This window comes from Podarcis melisellensis (assembly GCF_964234715.1).
Source record: "Podarcis melisellensis genome assembly, chromosome: 2".
In the NCBI taxonomy this organism is placed as follows: Eukaryota; Metazoa; Chordata; class Lepidosauria; order Squamata; family Lacertidae; genus Podarcis; species Podarcis melisellensis.
This window is the reverse complement of record NC_138529.1, coordinates 10,765,247-10,783,031: the sequence shown is the minus strand read 5'-3', so window position 1 is coordinate 10,783,031 and position 17,785 is coordinate 10,765,247. Positions and strand designations below refer to the sequence as shown.

Below are 17,785 nucleotides of genomic sequence, written 5' to 3'. Positions count from 1 at the left end.
GGAAAGCCTCTAGATTAGGGATTAGGAGCATCTTTGCTGCAATGTCTCTGCTGGACCATGGCAAGATTCCCCAGTGGAAAAGGAGGAAGTGGGAGAAAGAATTAACAATAAATTGGTGACAGAGAACCTGTCATCCGCCAGGTGTTTGTAGACCACAACTCCTATCTCCCCTGGACATACAAGCAGGGGGATGGGAGGTGGTGCCCAACAACATCTTAAAGGGCCACGGGTTCTCCAGCCCAGGTCAGTATGTGGAACTGCATTAGCCGGAGCTGAAACAAAACCAAGTCACAGGCCACAGGGCCGTGCCATGGAATCTTTGTGTGGCATTTCCCACCCCAGAGGCAAGTCTGGCACCTACCTGGGAAATACCTGGGACTCTGGCCCGATTCCATGTCTCACACACACAAGCTACCCGGCAGCATGAAACCCAGAGCTGGAGCAGAGAGACAGATGGATACAGAAAAGAGAAAGTGAGGAAAGGGGAGGGATGTTTAGGACATAGTGGAGAATTAGAAATAGGCAAGGAAGAATAAGGGGAAAGACAAAAAGAGAGAAGGAGGGCTGTGAGCACAGACCAGAGGCAGCGAGGGCTTCCCCAGTAAACTCCAAGCCTTGCCTGGAGGCCCAAGAATGAGATAAAGCCAGTCCCTCCCCTCTCCCTGCAATCCTTTCAGTCCCCGGGGCAGATTCTTACATGGGAAGCTGATTTATTCTGAGTCAGACCACTGCTCCATCTAAATCAGTATTGTCAGCACTGACTGGCAGCAGCTCTCCAGAGTTTCAGGAAGGGATTCTTCCCCAGTCCTACAGGGAGAAGTACCTGCATGCACAGCCCTTCTCCCAAATCAGTTAAAAGGCAACAGCGGAGCCGAAGGATGCAAGTGCAAGGACTGTGAATGGAAGGAAGGCCGAGTTACCGAGCCCCTTTATCAATGAGTCAGGTCAGACAGGTAGGCAAGTGGCTGCCAGGCTTGAACAACATGGGTCACAGATCAGCAGAGTCCCGTAAGTCAGACCTTTGCTCCTCCTCAGGAGCCTTGTGAGATGCAAGACACCCAGAAAAGGGGAAGCTACTGTGATCCATAGTGATGGGGGGTGGGGTGGGAAGAGACAGGCCACACCACTGCCATAGGCAATAGAGGCCAGGGGCCAATTTGGGCTGGAGTGCGGGGGGCAGGGTGGAGTGGAGAGAATGCCTGCATTTGCCAAGGCAAAGCAGACTGGCAGCTAGTAAAGAGAGATTTGCCAACAGGCAATCCAAAGCGCATGCATTTTTGCAAGGTCAAGATGGGCACTTACCGAGCTGGGTAGGAGGTTGTCATTGTGGGGGGGACAGTGGCGTAGCGTGGGTTGTCAGCACCTCTGCACCCCCCTGCACCCCCCACACTATGCCACTGGAGGGGGGGAGAGACTGGGAGAAGGATGGGGTTCTGAAGGGCATCACTCAGGCATGCTGAAAGTTATACCTTTTAGTTGCGTTTTGCCCATGGTTTTCCTTGTGTGGGACGATGACTATGGACCGGATCATAGCCCAACAGGCCTGGCTCAAGATTTCTTGCTTAGGGAAATTAAAGCATTGCTCCCCACCCCTTTCCTGTGCTCAGCAGCAAAACAAGAGCACATTAAAGGACCCAAGAGATAACCAAGTCAATATCTCTCCCCCACCCAAGTTTCATTTGTAAGGTCCCTTTGCTGGCTTCTCCTTTACAATTGAATCTATGCCCCAGGCAGTGGGGATCAAGAAGGCTCTCAATTATGTCTACTGGAATGCGGGTGGGGGGGTAGACAAGCTTCCTCTGTGCACCTCCTTCAAAGTGAAGTCTCCTCCCCCCCCCTCTGTCTTTTCAATGCACTTTAGTATGGCTGAGACATACACCTGCAGCTTGTCTCTGCAGCCTGGATCTGCTCCGGCTTGGAACTCCAGGGGCACATCCATCCCTGGATATATTTTATGCACTGTAGCTGTACCTCCAGACTGGCCAAGATGTATGTTTGTGGTGGAGAGCGCTGTTCTTTCACCGCATTCACAACATCATGTCCCTCAGTCCAGATTAAGTAACCCAGAACCGTGGATCATGTGCTCACAGCCATTTGACACAGATCAAAACTGCTCCCCGCTTTTGCTTGGGAAGGAAGGCCACCTTTTGCAGGATCTTAACCTCCTCCTTTCGTGGGTGGTGCTGTGGGTTAAACCACAGAGCCTACGACTTGCCGATCAGAAGGTCGGCGGTTCGAATCCCCGCAACGGGGTGAGCTCCTGTTGCTCGGTCCCTGCTCCTGTCAACCTAGCGGTTCGAAAGCATGTCAAAGTGCAAGTAGATAAATAGGTACCGCTCCGGCAGGAAGGTAAATGGTGTTTCCGTGCGCTGCTTCACCAGAAGCGGCTTGGTCATGCTGGCCACATGACCTGGAAGCTCTACGCCGGCTCCCTTGGCCAATAAAGCGAGATGAGCGCCGCAACCCCACGACTGGACCTAATGATCAGGGGTCCCTTTACCTTTTAACCTCCTCCTTTAGTTACGCAAGGGTACCTAAAGGGGGAAACTAACCCGTGTTAGGGGATTGCAACCCTGTTCTCAGCTCCAACCCACCTCCTGTTCCTTGTTCCCAATGGCTCAACAACCAAGCCAACATTCAACTCAATGACGCTGCTGTTGGGGGGGCCTGGAAAGCGAAAGGAAAAGACCCCTTGCTAAGCATCCCCACCTAAGATGGGGAGCTGGTTCAAACAGCAGACCTGTCTTTCTCCCACATGGAACAGGAAAGGAAAGGGCCTGTGAAGGAGGGAAGAGAGAGGAGGAGGAGCCTCTGAGTCGTCGTTCCCCCCCCCCCCCCCACGCACAGAGATCTAGGTCAACACTGATGCTTCAAGCTTTGGACAGTTTGTCAGAATAAGGGATTCATCTCATCTCTTTCCTTTCTCTCTCTCTCTCTCTCTCTCTCTCTCTCTCTCTCTCTCTCTCTCTCTCTCCCCCCCCCATATCTCCTGCCTGGCAACTAGCTTGTCTCTCCCCCACCCCTCCTCTTCAGCTTCTGGGCAAACAACCCAGTGGTGGGGTCAGCTCATCAGAGAGACCCTCCATAAGCCAGGCAAAGGTCGGGGTTTCTCAACTTACGGGAGATCTGGGTGCCCTGTTTCCGTGGGGTGCAAGGGAGGCAATCGCTGGCTGCCCTGTCTCTGTCCCCGGGGTAGTTTGCCCCCTACATTTGCCCCAATGCACCCCTCCTCTGCCGTGTGTCCCCCCCCCAGGCTCCCGACACCGCATTGCCAGCCCTCGTGCCTCCTTCCCCCCCCCCCCCGCCCGCCCCAAGTAGCGCTGTTCAGAACAGTTCAATAACTTCCACCTTGTGACGCAGACCTGAGCCGTGTTTGGGGAGGGGGAAAGGGGGCGATGCAATGCTAGATGGGAGGAAGGTGACGGGTTCCCTCGTAATACCACAAACCCCTTTTCTAATGGGGTGAGAGAGCGAGAGCGAGCGGAACGATCTTCCAAGCATTGCCCTTCACTCGTCACCCGAGAGGCTCTGCAACCCGGCATTCACACGGTCGTCCCTTCCCGATCCGGATCTTGGGGAGAGGAGTCGCGATTCTGCCCTATGCAGCATCACTGGGGCGGCTGAGAAATTAAGGAATAGGAAACATTGCCCCCTTCCCACCCTCTCTCTATTTCGTTTCGCGAATCCCAGGCAGCCAAAGATCCCGATTTTTATTGGGGGGGGGGGGAGTAGGGATCTTCTCCATAGGGGTTGGTCGGAGGGGGATCGGAGCCTTGGGAATAAGTAAGCGATTTTTCCCAGGACGGGTGTCGGGGTGGAGGGGAATTCCCAGGGCAAAAAAGTGAATGAGACCCAGGCGGGAAGGCAGGAAGGAGGTGCAGAAGCCGGAGGAGGCAGCAGCAGCGTCACTCACCTAGGATCATCCCCGCTGAGCTCACGCTGCCGGAGCAGCACCTGACGTCTGGCAGCGGCGCAGCAGGATGGCAGGCAGCCGCCGAGGCAGAGGATCAGCTGCCGCCGCCTCCTCTTCTTCCTCCTCCGCCTCCGCCTCCCCCGTGTCCGCTGCGGTGCTGCTGCTGCTGGTGGCGGCGGCGGAGGCAGCAGCAGCGCTAGGAGCGAGCTGGGCTGGACGACAGCAGCGGTGGCGGCGGCGGCCGGAGTAGCAGCGCCGGCGCAGGAGCAGCGCCGGCTGCAGCAGGGCTGGCGAGCGGCAGAGCCGGAGTAACAGGAGGCATCGCCAAAAAAATGTCAGCGCAGCGAAGCACACACGCTTCCCCCCCCCCCCCGCTCTACACCCCCCGGCAGGCGGCTCGCGCGCGCCCTCTCCGGCTCGCCATTGGCCGCGGCGCAAAGGCGGGCGCCCAATGAGAGCGGGCCGGAGCCAACTCGCCGAAAACACTCACACGCACACTCAGCGCCGAGCCCTCGAGCGGGAGGAGGGCCCCCTCCTCGACCCGCTCCTCCTGCTGCCCCTCAAAGTCCGCGTAGCCGGCCCACGACACGCGCGCTCTCTCTCCGCAGTGGCAGCTGCAGGTAGAAACCCACCACCTTCGGCGCCTCTCGGGCGCCGGGCGCGAAACCGAGCTGAGGGGGGACGCGAGGAGGCGGCCGGGTCGTCAGAACGAAAGGACGAGCGCGCGCGCGCACGAAGGCACACACGCGCGCACACACCTGGCGTGGCAGGACAGCAGCCCGCGCGCCGCGACCAGGCGGGGACGCTTTCTGCAGGCCGGTGCTTTCTTTGCGCGCCTGCACTTCTGGCGAAAAAGCGCCGCCAGAGGGTTTGGGGAGAGGGGGGAGAAAGCAATATCTCTGCCTGAGCAGCAGGGTTAAGTTGGAGGGCTCATGGTGGAGAATGCTAAAATATGACTCTTATCATTATCATCAGCAGCATGATTTCTAAATTCCGTGCCAAGGAAAGGTGGATTTTGCAAGCTCCCGCCGTTTTTGAAAATCGCACCTTTTACATATAAAACTTGCATTTTTACTATTCTGCGAATGAGGGCGGGCGGGCGATGCATCTTGAAGCCCCGTAGCACTGCAGGCTTCCGAATGAGTTTGCAGGCAGCTTAGGGGTGTATTAGCAAATAAGTCCAAAGATGACCAAACTATGTATGTGACAATAGCAGCTGGAATATTATAATGCACAGAGCAAACACGATGTTCTACAACTTACATAAGCACACATTTAAATTACTTCACACCTTTGTTCATTCACTTGTGGAATTCATTGCTACAAGATGGGGTGATGGCCTGTGTCTTCGCCACACCTTGTGACTGCTTAAGATCATACAGTATTAGTCAATCAAGTGGGTGGAGGATAAACAGCTTCTGGCTCTGATATCGAAATGAAGCCGTGCCAAACAACCATACCGCTTTGATAATGAGTAGAGATGACCGCCTCTGTCATAACTTTGCTTATGAACTTCTCAGGTGCCCAGGGCTGGCCACTGTTGGAGACAGAATGCCAATCTGCTTGAAGGTCCTGCCACAATGACTGAGGCTGTCTGAGGCACAAAGCACCTGTTGCATTTGCCATGGGGGTGCCCCTGAAAATGGTGCTCCCCACTGTATAAGACTTGAGAATAAATATGGATGATCCGACTGTTCTGGGGAGGGAGGGGGGACTTTCCAAAATTGGTAGCCATGTTGGTGCAACACATACAAGGAGTTGGGACCTGTGGCCTTCCCGATGTTGCTGGACTACAGCTCCCATCATGCTGCGGCTGATGGAGTTGGGAGTCCAACAACATCTGGAGGGCCCAGTGGCGGAGGAAGCCTCTTGGGCACCTGGGAAAGTGTGCCCAGGGACGGGGCAAACCGCCCATAGGGGCTGGGTAAACTGCCCATAGGGGCGGGGTGAACCACCCATAGGGGCTAGAGACGGGCCACACCGCACGGTGCCCATAGGGATGGGCAGAGGCAGATCTAGCAGTGGCGTGTGTCGGGGGGGCGCCGGCAGCAGGTAGCATCCCAGAGGGGCACCACCAATGGCAATGTCACCCCCCCCCAGAGATGACACCAGGGTCAAGCGGCCCCCACCACCCCCACCTTGCTCAGCCTCTAGGAGGGCCACAGGTTCTCCATACCCAGAAAACGGGTATTAGGGTGCTAATATGCTAATGCTAAAGCCAAGAGAAGCTGCCGCCCACATGCACCAGGTAGATGTTACTGTGGAGCATGGAAAAACCCTTTGCAGACAGCACGTCTGATGAGCATGTCTAATCCTCGAGGGCAGGGGAGTACAGGGCACAGACAAGTCAAAGATCTTTTCTCCTGCTTGCCTTTGACAGGCTTGTGGGGGGGGGGGTGGACCCTGAGCCTCTTGTCCAAGGTCTCTGTCTAATCCAATTAACATAGTCTGCACCAACCTCCTTAAGAGCTACATATCCAGTCAGGTTCCTATCGGCTATGAGGACAGAGAGAGAGAAGACCAGTATGGGGTGAAACACTGTCAAGTACAGGAAACACTGAAACTCCTCACCAAACCCCCACATATACAGCTCATCGTTGCCATCCTGTATTTGCATGCCGCTTACTGCCAGAACAGTATCTAGGCATGTCCTGAATAGTCATGGATATGTATGATTCTTAGGGTTAATTTGCACAAAAATATCCATCACTGCTCAACAATAGGACTGCCAGCTTCTTTTCCTGGCAAGGCTCCCCTGATTTTTAACAACTGCCTGACAAGCAGAAATACAGCAGCCGGAGCTTTTCAACAGAGTGCAGGTGCGGTGATGGAGAAAGCTTCCCCTGCTAAGTTTCTCTTTTGCTATCGAGTTGTTAAAGGCATTGGAGGAAGGCCAGGAAAGAAAGTTGACCACCCTACTTGATGAATACAGAAATATCCAGAGATATCCTGCACGTGCGGAAGACTCATTACAGAATAATCAACCACAAGAGGTTTTCATTTTCCTTTCTTTTTTAATTTTCCAAGTGGTGCTAGTAACAAAACGTTGCCGCATGGAGCCAGCCCCTTTTCAGGATAATCGATTCCAGTCCTGCCCCTGCTGCCTCTGCTCCTTTCCCTCTTTCTACCAATCCATCTACATTTCTATGTTCACTTAAGTGTGCTCGATTCTCATCAGACTGGCTTTTCTTTATTATTATTTTCCTCTCTTATTTTTTTTATAAATATTTTATTAGGTTTTTAATAAACAAATTTCCACTTTCAAATACATACTTCCATAGATCCAATGGACTCCCCCCATCTCCCGAGCACTGCATTCCCTGTGTAACCAAAACCTCAGCAATTTGTTAACTTATTTTATACATAACAATATATCTTCCATTTTATCGTGTTATCTGATGTAGACATTTCAGTACAATTGCATTAATTTTTAATTTCCACACAATAAAAATATTTCATTATCTCACTTCTGTCTTATAGTGTCTTATTTATCAATTCAGAAATTTGCCGCTACTGAAGCTATACCTTCCTAGAAAGGAGCATTTTTTAACATTCATACAACTTATAATGCTTTTTCAAATAGTCCTTAAAATTTTCCCAAACTTCCTCCGTTTCTTCTTCTCCCGAGTCTCGAATTCTGCCAGTCATTTCAGCCAACTCCATATAGTCCATCAGCTGCGTCTGCCATTCTTCCAATGTGGGTAGATTTTGTGTCTTCCAGTGCTTTGCCAACAAAATCCTCGCTGCTGTAGTAGCGTACATAAAGAAAGTTCTATCTTTCTTGACCATCCTCTGGTCTACCATGCCCAGAAGGAAGGCCTCCGGTTTCTTAGGTAAGGTGAATCTCAGCACCTTTTTTAGTTCATTATGTATCATTTCCCAGAAGGCCTTCACTTTCGGGCAGGTCCACCAGAGGTGTAAAAATGTCCCTTCCTCTTCCTTACATTTCCAACATTTATTATCGGACAGGTGATATATCTTTGCAAGCTTGACTGGGGTCATGTACCACCGGTATATCATTTTCATAATGTTTTCCTTCAAGGCAGTACATGCCGTGAATTTCATTCCGGTGTTCCATAACCTTTCCCAGTCTTCAAACATAATGTTATGCCCCAAGTCCTGTGCCCACTTTATCATAGAGGATTTGACAATCTCATCCTGTGTGTTCCATTTAAGCAGCAAGTTATACATTCTCGAAATTAGCTTAGATTTTGGCTCAAGCAACTCTGTTTCTAGTTTCGATTTTTCCTCCTGAAAACCCACTTTTTTGTCTGCTTTAAAAACTTCCTGGATTTGAGCATAATGCAACCAATCTCGCACCTTGTTTTTATTATTTTCCTCTCTTAGAAGTTCTATTCCCCTAAAGATTTTTTGAACTTCTGCAAACCCTGGGATTTCCTCAAGACTTCTGATACCTCCCTCTGGGATGTGGGTGGTGCCTTTGGAGACTACAGAAGGAGCCACACTTGGAGAATGAATTTGCTATTAGCGTCTGAGATGCTGCCTTTCTTCCAAGGACTCCACACATTGGGTTGTTCTCCTAGTTCTACTCAAAGAAGACCCACGGGGTTCTCAAATACTTTCCAAGGGAGAGCATTCACAAGTTCAGATGTAAGGACACAAAGTGATGAAACATATACACAAGTGGTTCAGTCCTTAAGAGGCGTGTGGACAAACAGCCATTCCATGATGGTTACTAGAAAGTACCCACCTCCTTAAAGCCCCACAATTATCTTGCCTATGCCTGCTGAAGTCCTGTAACACAGCACCAATCAAGTATGAAGCTTGCTTTTTATAGCAAAGGAAGGTGAGAGAAGCCTTTCGCTAACACAGAACTCTACTTCACATGGGAGGTTAGAAGCAACTGGCTCAGCACCTCCGACTTTCCTGAAAAGGAGTTGGATCTAACACGAAAATCTCAACTCACCTATGTCGTAGGAGAGGTGCATTAGCTCCTTCCACATCTTCTCCCCTGTCTCGTGAGGAGGTGCTGGCTTGGGATGGGCTTGGGCAGAAGTGGGAAAGGGCTCCAGCGTGGGACAGGCTCGGGGGAAAGGTGTGGAAACCGCTCTGACGTGGAGCAGCAGGCTTGGGCAGGAATATGGCGGGGGTGTGGGGGCAGGGCGTGGAGCAGCTCTCTCTCAAAGGCTGGGGCTAAACAAACAGGGCTCTGTGTAGGGGTATCACAGTGATGCTTTTCTATCTTTACTTTCCAAAAAAGGAGGTGCAAGGTAGCAAACAAATAGGCTATGATTTTTTTTTATAAAAGCAGCCTAAACCACGATGAAACACCATTGGTAACTGACTCTGATTGACTGATAAAATCCTTCTGAAACAATTGAGCAATTGCCATCCTTCTAAAATGACATGCGGCAGGGCAGGGATATTAATTAATTAATAATAATAATAATAATAATAATAATAATAATAATAATAATGTTTGTTTATACCATGCCCATCTGGCTGGGTTTCCCCAGCCACTCTGGGCAGCTTCCAACAAAAGATTAAAAATACATGGCCTGTGGTCCTCCAGATATTGTTGGACTCCAGGTCCCATCAGCCTCAGCCTCTTTAGCCAGTGGGCAGGGATGATCGGATTTAGAGTCCAGCAGCATCAGGAAGGTTTCCAGCTCTTGCAGGTAGGACTTCTTAGGAAGAGAATTCCACAGCTGGGGTGCCACAGCAAAAAAGGCCATGTGATATAATAGATTTCATTTCACAGGCAGAAAGCATTCTGAGTAAGGCCTTCATGAAAGTCTTTATTTGCTTATGTGGGTACGTATGGAAGAAGACACTTCCTTAGGTATGCAGCTAGTGTAAACTTTCACAGCAAATAAGCAGCACCTTGCCTCATGAGCAGAAGCAAACAGAAAGCCAGTGAAACGAATGCAACACCATTCTTACCTGCTTTCAGCAACTTACACAAGTTAACTAGAGGGCCACAACATTCTGCATTAGCTCTGCTTTCTTAACAGTAATCAAGGGCAGCTCCACATAAAGTGCACTGCAGTAGTCAATCCCCTATTTTACCAAAGCGTGGTCCTAGTCCTTCAGGAAGGGGTGCAGTTGGTGTATCCATGTAGTTGATAAAAACTTTCTTCACATCCACTTTCACTTGTGCTTCAGAATTTGACTTAGGAACACTTACTCATACTTGTAAATTATGTATTCAGCTCCCACCCCCAGCAGCTGAATGCTCAGCAAAGCCATGCAAGCATATCCCAAAGTTCCTCTACTTGGAGTCAAAATAATCCTTCCTGATGGGAAGAGGTAGAGACTATCCTGCTCTTGTAAGGTTCACATACACACAAAAAAGTCTGATTATTATAAAGGATTATAAAGGAGCGTCTCCACCTCCATCGTTCTGCCCGGACACTGAGGTCCAGCGCCGAGGGCCTTCTGGCGGTTCCCTCACTACAAGAAGCCAAGTTACAGGGAACCAGGCAAAGGGCCTTCTCGGTGGTGGCACTCGCCCTGTGGAACGCCCTCCCACCAGATGTCAAAGAGAAAAATAACTACCAAACTTTTAGAAGACATCTGAAGGCAGCTCTGTTTAGGGAAGCTTTTAATGTTTAATAGGTTATTATATTTTAGTGTTCTGTTGGAAGCTGCCCAGAGTGGCTGGGGAAACCCAGCCAGATGGGTGGGGTATAAATAATAAATTATTATTATTATTATTATTATTATTATTATTATTATTATTATTATTATTATTACTCCAACTGCACTCTCTTCCATCGGGTAGGATTCCCACCAGATTGTGCCACTAACAGCTATTTGACAGGATGCCAATGATGCAGTGATGAGAAAAACGTTTAATTTGTTGATTTCTGCCCAGGAAATAAAGCTGGAAATCTGAATGCTAACAGGGCATTAAGACCAGGTTTAAAAATTTTTTAAAAAATTAAAAATCACTAACAGCAGCACACCCATTCCCACCACCCTTCTGCGTAATACCCCTCCCCACCTTCTCACTATATAGAAGGGTCTGGTGACTTCTGTTTCAGTGTATCTGAAGAAGTGTGCATGCACACGAAAGCTCATACCAAGAACTGACTTAGTTGGTCTTTAAGGTGCTACTGGAAGGAATCTTTTTTGTTTTGACTATGGCAGACCAACACGGCTACCTATCTGTAACTGGAACTATGGAAGGCACCACATTGAGCCGCATGAAATGGAAGTCCATCAACCTCACCAAGAAACTTGCACAGGTACAGACTGATATCTTCTTTCTTACTAAATGCAAGAACCTGGACATTATACCCAAGGGTCTTAGAATTAAGAACCCTCTACAATCCACGTATCCCACTGAATATGCAAGAAATCTATGCAACACTTTCTCTAAGAAGCTGCTCAAACATCTGATCAGCGTTCTCTACTCTAAAACACCCATTCCCACCACCCTTCTGAGTAATACCCCTCCCCACCTTCTCACTATATAGAAGGGTCTGGAAACTTCTGTTTCAGTGTATCTGAAGAAGTGTGCATGGACACGAAAGCTCATACCAAGAACTGACTTAGTTGGTCTTTAAGGTGCTACTGGAAGGAATTTTTTTTGTTTTGACTATGGCAGACCAACACGGCTACCTATCTGCAACAGCAGCACACCCTGTATGCATGTGAGGGGGGGTGGGTTGTCATTAAGACAGCAATATGTTCAGAGGGGAAATTTAACCAATTTATTCCCTGTCACGAACCTGACAAAAGTCAGCCCTGCATTTCTCTTGGCCTCAAAAGAAGAAAAATCTGTTGACACCAGTGGAGGCTCCACCACCCCACCCCTGGGCTAATAGTTTGTGGAAGGGGGGGGAGCTGAGATCACCTGTGAGCACAGACACTTATTTCACTAGTGCTCTGAAACATGTGCTTTTACTATGTGGGAGACTATTCTCTGCCCGCCCCATTTTATCATGTGAGTACCGAGGCAGAAAGTTGCCATGTGGTTATTCATCTGCCGCCAATGTGGTTCTGTGAATCAGCCCACTATGAGAACAGAAGAATAAGAACACAAGAAAATGTATAAACGGCTTATTGTGCATTTGATTGGCATAACCCCTTGTTTGAAGAACGCAGCCTAAGAAGTTTGCCGGCTCAGTGTGGGGTCCCAGCAAAGATTTTGATCATTTGAAGCATTTTCTTTTCGGCAATTTCTCGGTTTGCTGTTGTTGTTGTTTTCAAATCAACAGCCAAACGCGTCCGTCATCTCAATAAGCTGAGTAGCTGAGTGCCATTCAAAACTACCAGCTTGTATGTCAACTCGTGCACAAAGACAGGTGCAGACATGCTTTCAAAAGCCACACTTAATTGCAACACTCACAGCCGCCTCCTGAGATAAGTGCAGACTTAATACCCATGTTATCTCTCCCCACCCCCACCCCCTTCTGCAAATGTAGCTAGCTATACATAATAATTCTTAAAGCCAGGGAGCAAAAGTCAGCCCATGTACTGCATAATGACACTGTTTCCCCATTGGTACATGACAGATCCACTGTTATAGCACCTGGGGAAGATCTGAATAATCAGGAACATCACAGCATGTCCAGACTGAGGTGTGCTTGCCACATGCTTAAGAACATGAGGAGTGCTTTGCTAGTTCAGAGCAATGGCTCGATCCAGCCCAGCTCCCTATCCACTGGCCCAGCCTGGCTGAAACTACAGTCTATCAACACCCTGGCACCTTCGGCTAAGAATCCTTGCATTAGAAACTTGCAAGCAGTATGTGGTGAGGACGAGGGTTTATCCCCTGCAATGTACATGGACTCTGAAGCTCCTGTTCCAATCCTAGCTACTCACAGCTTTCCCATTCCCCATACATTTGCCCAATCTGTGCTGAATCTGCCTAACAGCAGAACTCCATCTTCGACAGCTCTATCTCAGCATTCCATTGCAGTGGCGTAGCGTGGGTTGTCAGCACCCGGGGCAAGGCAAGTAATTTGCACCCCCTAACCCGTGGATTTGCGCCCCCTAACCCGTGGATTTGTGCCCCCTAACCCTAACCCCCAGATGTTGCGCCCGGTGTGGCCGGCCCCCCCTGCACCCCCACGCTACGCCACTGTTCCATTGTAATCAGGAGAGGATATGAAGGTGTTTGACAGGTTCTAGAAACATTGATGGATAAGGTGCCATTAAAACAGAGTGTTTCCTGCGAGTGGAAATTAGGTCTACGACTTGCTCTGGAAGGGATTGCACTCCTCCAGAAGCAAGAAGTTCATAATCTGGGAGTATTCCAACTTGTCACTGGAGTCTCAGGTGGCTTTGTGGCTAGAAGTTATTAAATAACAACAACAACAACAATTACTATTATTATTATTATTATTATTATTATTATCAACAACAACAACAACATTATTTGTATCCTGCCCATCTGACTGGGTTGCTTAGGTTGTTCCCTAGCTACAAATACTCCTAGAATGGGATAGCCTGGCTTCAGTTGTCCATGCCCTAGTCCTGCTTGGACTACTGTAATGTGTGGGCTACTGTAATGTGGGGCTGCCCTTGAAGACAGTCCAGAGGCTGCTGCCAGTGCAGAATGAGACTACAGTCATAACTTCGATTTCAAACTCCCAAACAAATCGGCTCCCAAATGATCGAAACCCGGAAGTGAGTGTTCTGGTTTTTTAATGTTCTTTTGGAAGCCAAACATCTGATGGGGCGTCCGTGGCTTCTGATTGGCCCCAGGAGCTTTCTGCAGCCAATCAGAAGCCGTACTTTGGTTTCTGAACGTTTTGGAAGTCAAACAGATTCCATTTGACTTCCAAGGTATGACTGTACTAGGTTGGTAAGTGGAGCAGCCTGATAAGATCATATGTCACAGGCTGCCAGTGAATTACTGGGCCCAATTAAAGATGTTAGTAGTAGCATATAAAGCCCTAATTGGCTTGAGACACAAGTACCCAAAAGACCACCTTCCCCAGTATCAACCATCTCAGACCCTAAGTTTGGCAAGTGAAGCTTTTTTGGTGGTGCTGCCCAGCTGGTGTTGACCCGTGACAGAGACTTTTTGGTGGTAGCTCCCTGCTGGTGGAATTCCTTCACTAATGGTTTTTGTCTTCAACATTATTAACTTTCCAGAGGAATCTGAAACTATTCCTGTTTACTCAGGCGTTTGGTGGCTGAAGAACTCCAATCCTGGCAACCCTGAGATCACTGCATGAAATAATCTTAACTATTTTCGGAATGTTTTATTATTATTATTTTAAAATAATTTTTATTCATTTTTCAAACACATAATAAAAACAAGCACAACACAAAACAAAAACATACAGAACATTAAACATATACCGACTTCCCCATACCTCCCTTTCGCTGCATCCTTATTCCACAATTCTTTAGCAACCCTTTAGTCAATTTGTCTATTAGTTCCCTTTCATTAGAATTCCTTAAACTTATTAGTTACAGCTGTACTTCTCTACTTCTTACCCCTTGACATCTTAACACTCCTCAATTTTACAACAGTTTTTAAGATATGTTTTGAATTTCTTCCAGTCCTCTTCCACTGTCTCTTTCCCCTGGTCTCGGATTCTGCCGGTCATCTCTGCTAGTCCCATATAGTCTGTCACCTTTGTCTGCCATTCTTCCAGAGTAGGTAGTTCTTGCATATTTTCGGAATGTTTTAAACTGTTTATAGATGTTCTTAACTGTTTTAGAACTGTTTTAAAAAAATTGTGGATGTGTTTGGTGCCTTGGGTTCCTTTGGGAGGAAGGGCAGGACAGAAAGTCAATAAAAACATATACAAGTGTGTGTCTTCCCCCAAAGAATCCAGGGAACCATAGCTTACCCTTCACAGCGCTACAATTCCCAGCACCCTTAACAAACAACCATTCCCATAATTCCTTGTGGGAAGCCATGTGCTTTAAATGTATGGTATACATGCAGCCAGTTACGTATGCAACAAAATCTAGATAGTTGCTCTTCGGGTAAGGTAACAGCATCTTCAGAAAAGGGAATTGGAATTGGGAAGTCGTGTAGGGAGATGGTGTCCACTGCTTCTCAATCCCAAATTCTCCCCGCCTCCCCATACCCCAGACTAGTGGTCTTCCAAATGCATAACCTAAGCACATTCCTTCTGGCACATACATATACAGTGGTACCTCGGGTTACATACGCTTCAGGTTACACATTCCGCTAACCAAGAAATAGTGCCTCAGGTTAAGAACTTTGCTTCAGGATAGGAACAGAAATCGGGCTCCGGCGGCGCGGCGGCAGCAGGAGGCCCCATTAGCTAAAGTGGTGCTTCAGGTTAAGAACAGTTTCAGGTTAAGAACGGACCTCTGGAACGAATTAAGTACTTAACCCGAGGTACCACTGTACGTACATAGGGCTGCCTCTGAAGACAGTTCGGGAACTTCACCTGGTGCAGAGTTCGGTTGCCAGGTTGCTCACCAGTGCAAGACAGTTTGAACATGTTACACCTATCCTGGTCCAACTGCACTGGGCCCAATTCAAAGTGCTGGTTTTGACCTATAAAGCTTTAAACAGCTCAGGATCACAATACCTCCAGGACCACCTCTCCCCATATGAACCAATCCGGACCCTGTGATCTGAGGCCCTACTTTGTGTGCCTCCTCCACAAGAGGTCCAGAGCATGGCAACACAAGGACAGGCCTTTTCTGTGGTGGCTACCCGTTTGTGAAATGCTCTCCCCGAGGAAGCCCACCTGGCACCTTCATTACATAACTTTAGGCATTTCTCGATAAACAGGCCTTTGGCTGATAAACATTCTATGGCCTTTTAAATGTGTTTGTGAGAGAGGAGTTATTGGTTTGCCGTTGTTTTGTTATGTATTTTGTCTTCTCGTTTTGTATTTTTATGCTGTGAAACACCCTGTGATTTTGGGATGAAGAGCAGTATACAAATTTAATAAATAATAATAATAACTGCATAGAATGTAGCTAGGAGCTCAGGCAGTTCTAGAAAATAGAGTTGTAAGTGCTTCTCAGTTATCTCAGGACTCGTGGGTCAAAATCAGTTCTGGACGCCCGACTCTCCTCTTTTGGCTGCCTCCATTGCCTCCTTTAAGACTCTCCATAATGTCTAATTCTTCAGCAAAGACAGTCCCGCATCTCCATGCAGCCGAACTGCGTGCAAGCTTACTTGACAGTAAGCCACACTGAGAAATATATCCCGCCTCGTGTGTTAAGATTCTGCATTGAGACCCTGCTGTGATACGAACCAAAAAGTGGCTATACTTCGAAAATTGCAGTCTGAATTTTGCACTGTGGTCCTCCAGCCAAGTCAGGTGTAACAACATACATATGCTAGTATAAAGTGTGCTCGTAAGTGGATGCATTAGTGAAAACGGCATACGAACATGCATTATATCAGGAGGAACTGCTTTGCAAAAACATGCATACAACAATGTATACAAGAAGATTGTGGACAGGGATTGAGAAACTGAAACTGACAAGTGCCCTGCAGCCTTGTCCTCAGAGAAAACCCAGTAGTGGTCAAAATTAGAAGTCCATACCCTCCAACATTTCTCCAATGAAAATAGGGACGAAAGCATGTCAAAGTGCAAGTAGATAAATAGGTACTGCTCCGGCGGGAAGGTAAACAGTGTTTCCATGCGCCGCTCTGGTTTCATCAGAAGCAGCTTAGTCATGCTGGCCACATGACCCAGAAGCTGTCTGCGGACAAACACAGGCTCTCTCGGCCAATAAAGCGAGATGAGCGCTGCAACCCCAGGATTGTCCACAACTCGACTTAACGGTCAGGGGTCCCTTTAAGGTAAAGGTACCCCTGCCCGTATGGGCCAGTCGTGTCCGACTCTGGGGTTGCGCGCCCATCACGCTTAAGAGGCCGGGAGCCAGTGCTGTCCAAAGACACTTCCGGGTCACGTGGCCAGCGTGACAAGCTGCATCTGGTGAGCCAGCGCAGTACAGGGAAACGCCGTTTACCTTCCCGCTAGTAAGCGGTCCCTATTTATCTACTTGCACCCGGGGGTGCTTTCGAACTGCTAGGTTGGCAGGCGCTGGGACCGAGCAACGGGAGCGCACCCCGCCGCGGGGATTCGAACCGCCGACCTGACGATCGGCAAGTCCTAGGCGCTGAGGTTTTACCCACAGCACCACCCGCGTCCCTCAGGGGTCCCTTTACCTTTGAGGAAAAGTGGGACATTCCGGGATCAAATCAGAAACTGGGATGAGCTCTGTAAATCCAGGACTGTCCCTGGAAAACAGGGTCTGGAAGTCCAGAACAAAAGTGGCATGTAGGTGCCTCTCCTCCTCCATCAGTTGTGTGAATATGAGTACTGCATCCTGCTGGCCTGCTGAGTCCTAGCAGTGCCTCCTTTTGCTAACCAAGATGAGGGCCCTTTCCATCAGCTCTTCAGGGCTCCGTCAGCAGATGCTTCAAGGCAGCAGCCTCTGCATATGTGAGTCAATAAACCTCCCATGACTCAGCATGACTGGATCTCTTGCTCTGGTAAAAGAGAGTGTAGGAATCCATCACACCTCTCTAGAACACCCACACTTAAAAACAAATTGGTCTCAGTGCAGGGGAGAGAGGGAGGTGTGTGCTATGAGCCAGTGGCAAGGCTTGCAGCAGTTTCAAGGTACTTTGAACACCTATGAATCCAGCCAGGCCACTTTGGCACCTGGCAGAGAGGAAAGCCAGGAAATTTGACAAAAAGGTGCAGGTGGTGATAACATACTCCTTGTTGGTTTGTTGGCAAGTTTTCAGGCTACACAGCACTCTTTTTTCAACGGAAGAATTCTGGGCAGCTTCAAAACTAGCTTCACCAGCGTTATCAAAATACAAACGGAGGCCTCTGAACAAAAATGCAGTGATCAGAAGAACGCCGCTTACACCGCCTCCAGCTGACAGCCCAGATATAAAGGGGAATAGGCAGGAAAGGGAGCGTCAGGACTTGC

The 17,785-nt window shown here is 48.7% G+C and overlaps 1 protein-coding gene across 5 annotated transcripts in view; it reads right to left on the bottom strand.

Moving 5' to 3' along the window:
• ZNF385A (zinc finger protein 385A) overlaps window positions 1-17,785 on the bottom strand; it is a 197,635-nt gene that overhangs the window by 147,687 nt on the left and 32,163 nt on the right. The window contains exon 1 of one of the 5 annotated variants that reach the window (XM_081898769.1): window positions 8,841-8,997. The exons of 1 other annotated variant lie outside the window; for it this stretch is intronic. In XM_081898769.1, the coding sequence (XP_081754895.1) occupies window positions 8,841-8,877 (37 nt within the window). In that variant the 5' untranslated portion in view covers window positions 8,878-8,997. Of the gene's footprint in view, window positions 1-3,913; window positions 4,241-8,840; window positions 8,998-17,785 lie in introns of those variants that run through there. 3 more of the 5 variants (XM_081898766.1, XM_081898773.1, XM_081898771.1) reach the window with 3 other exon arrangements.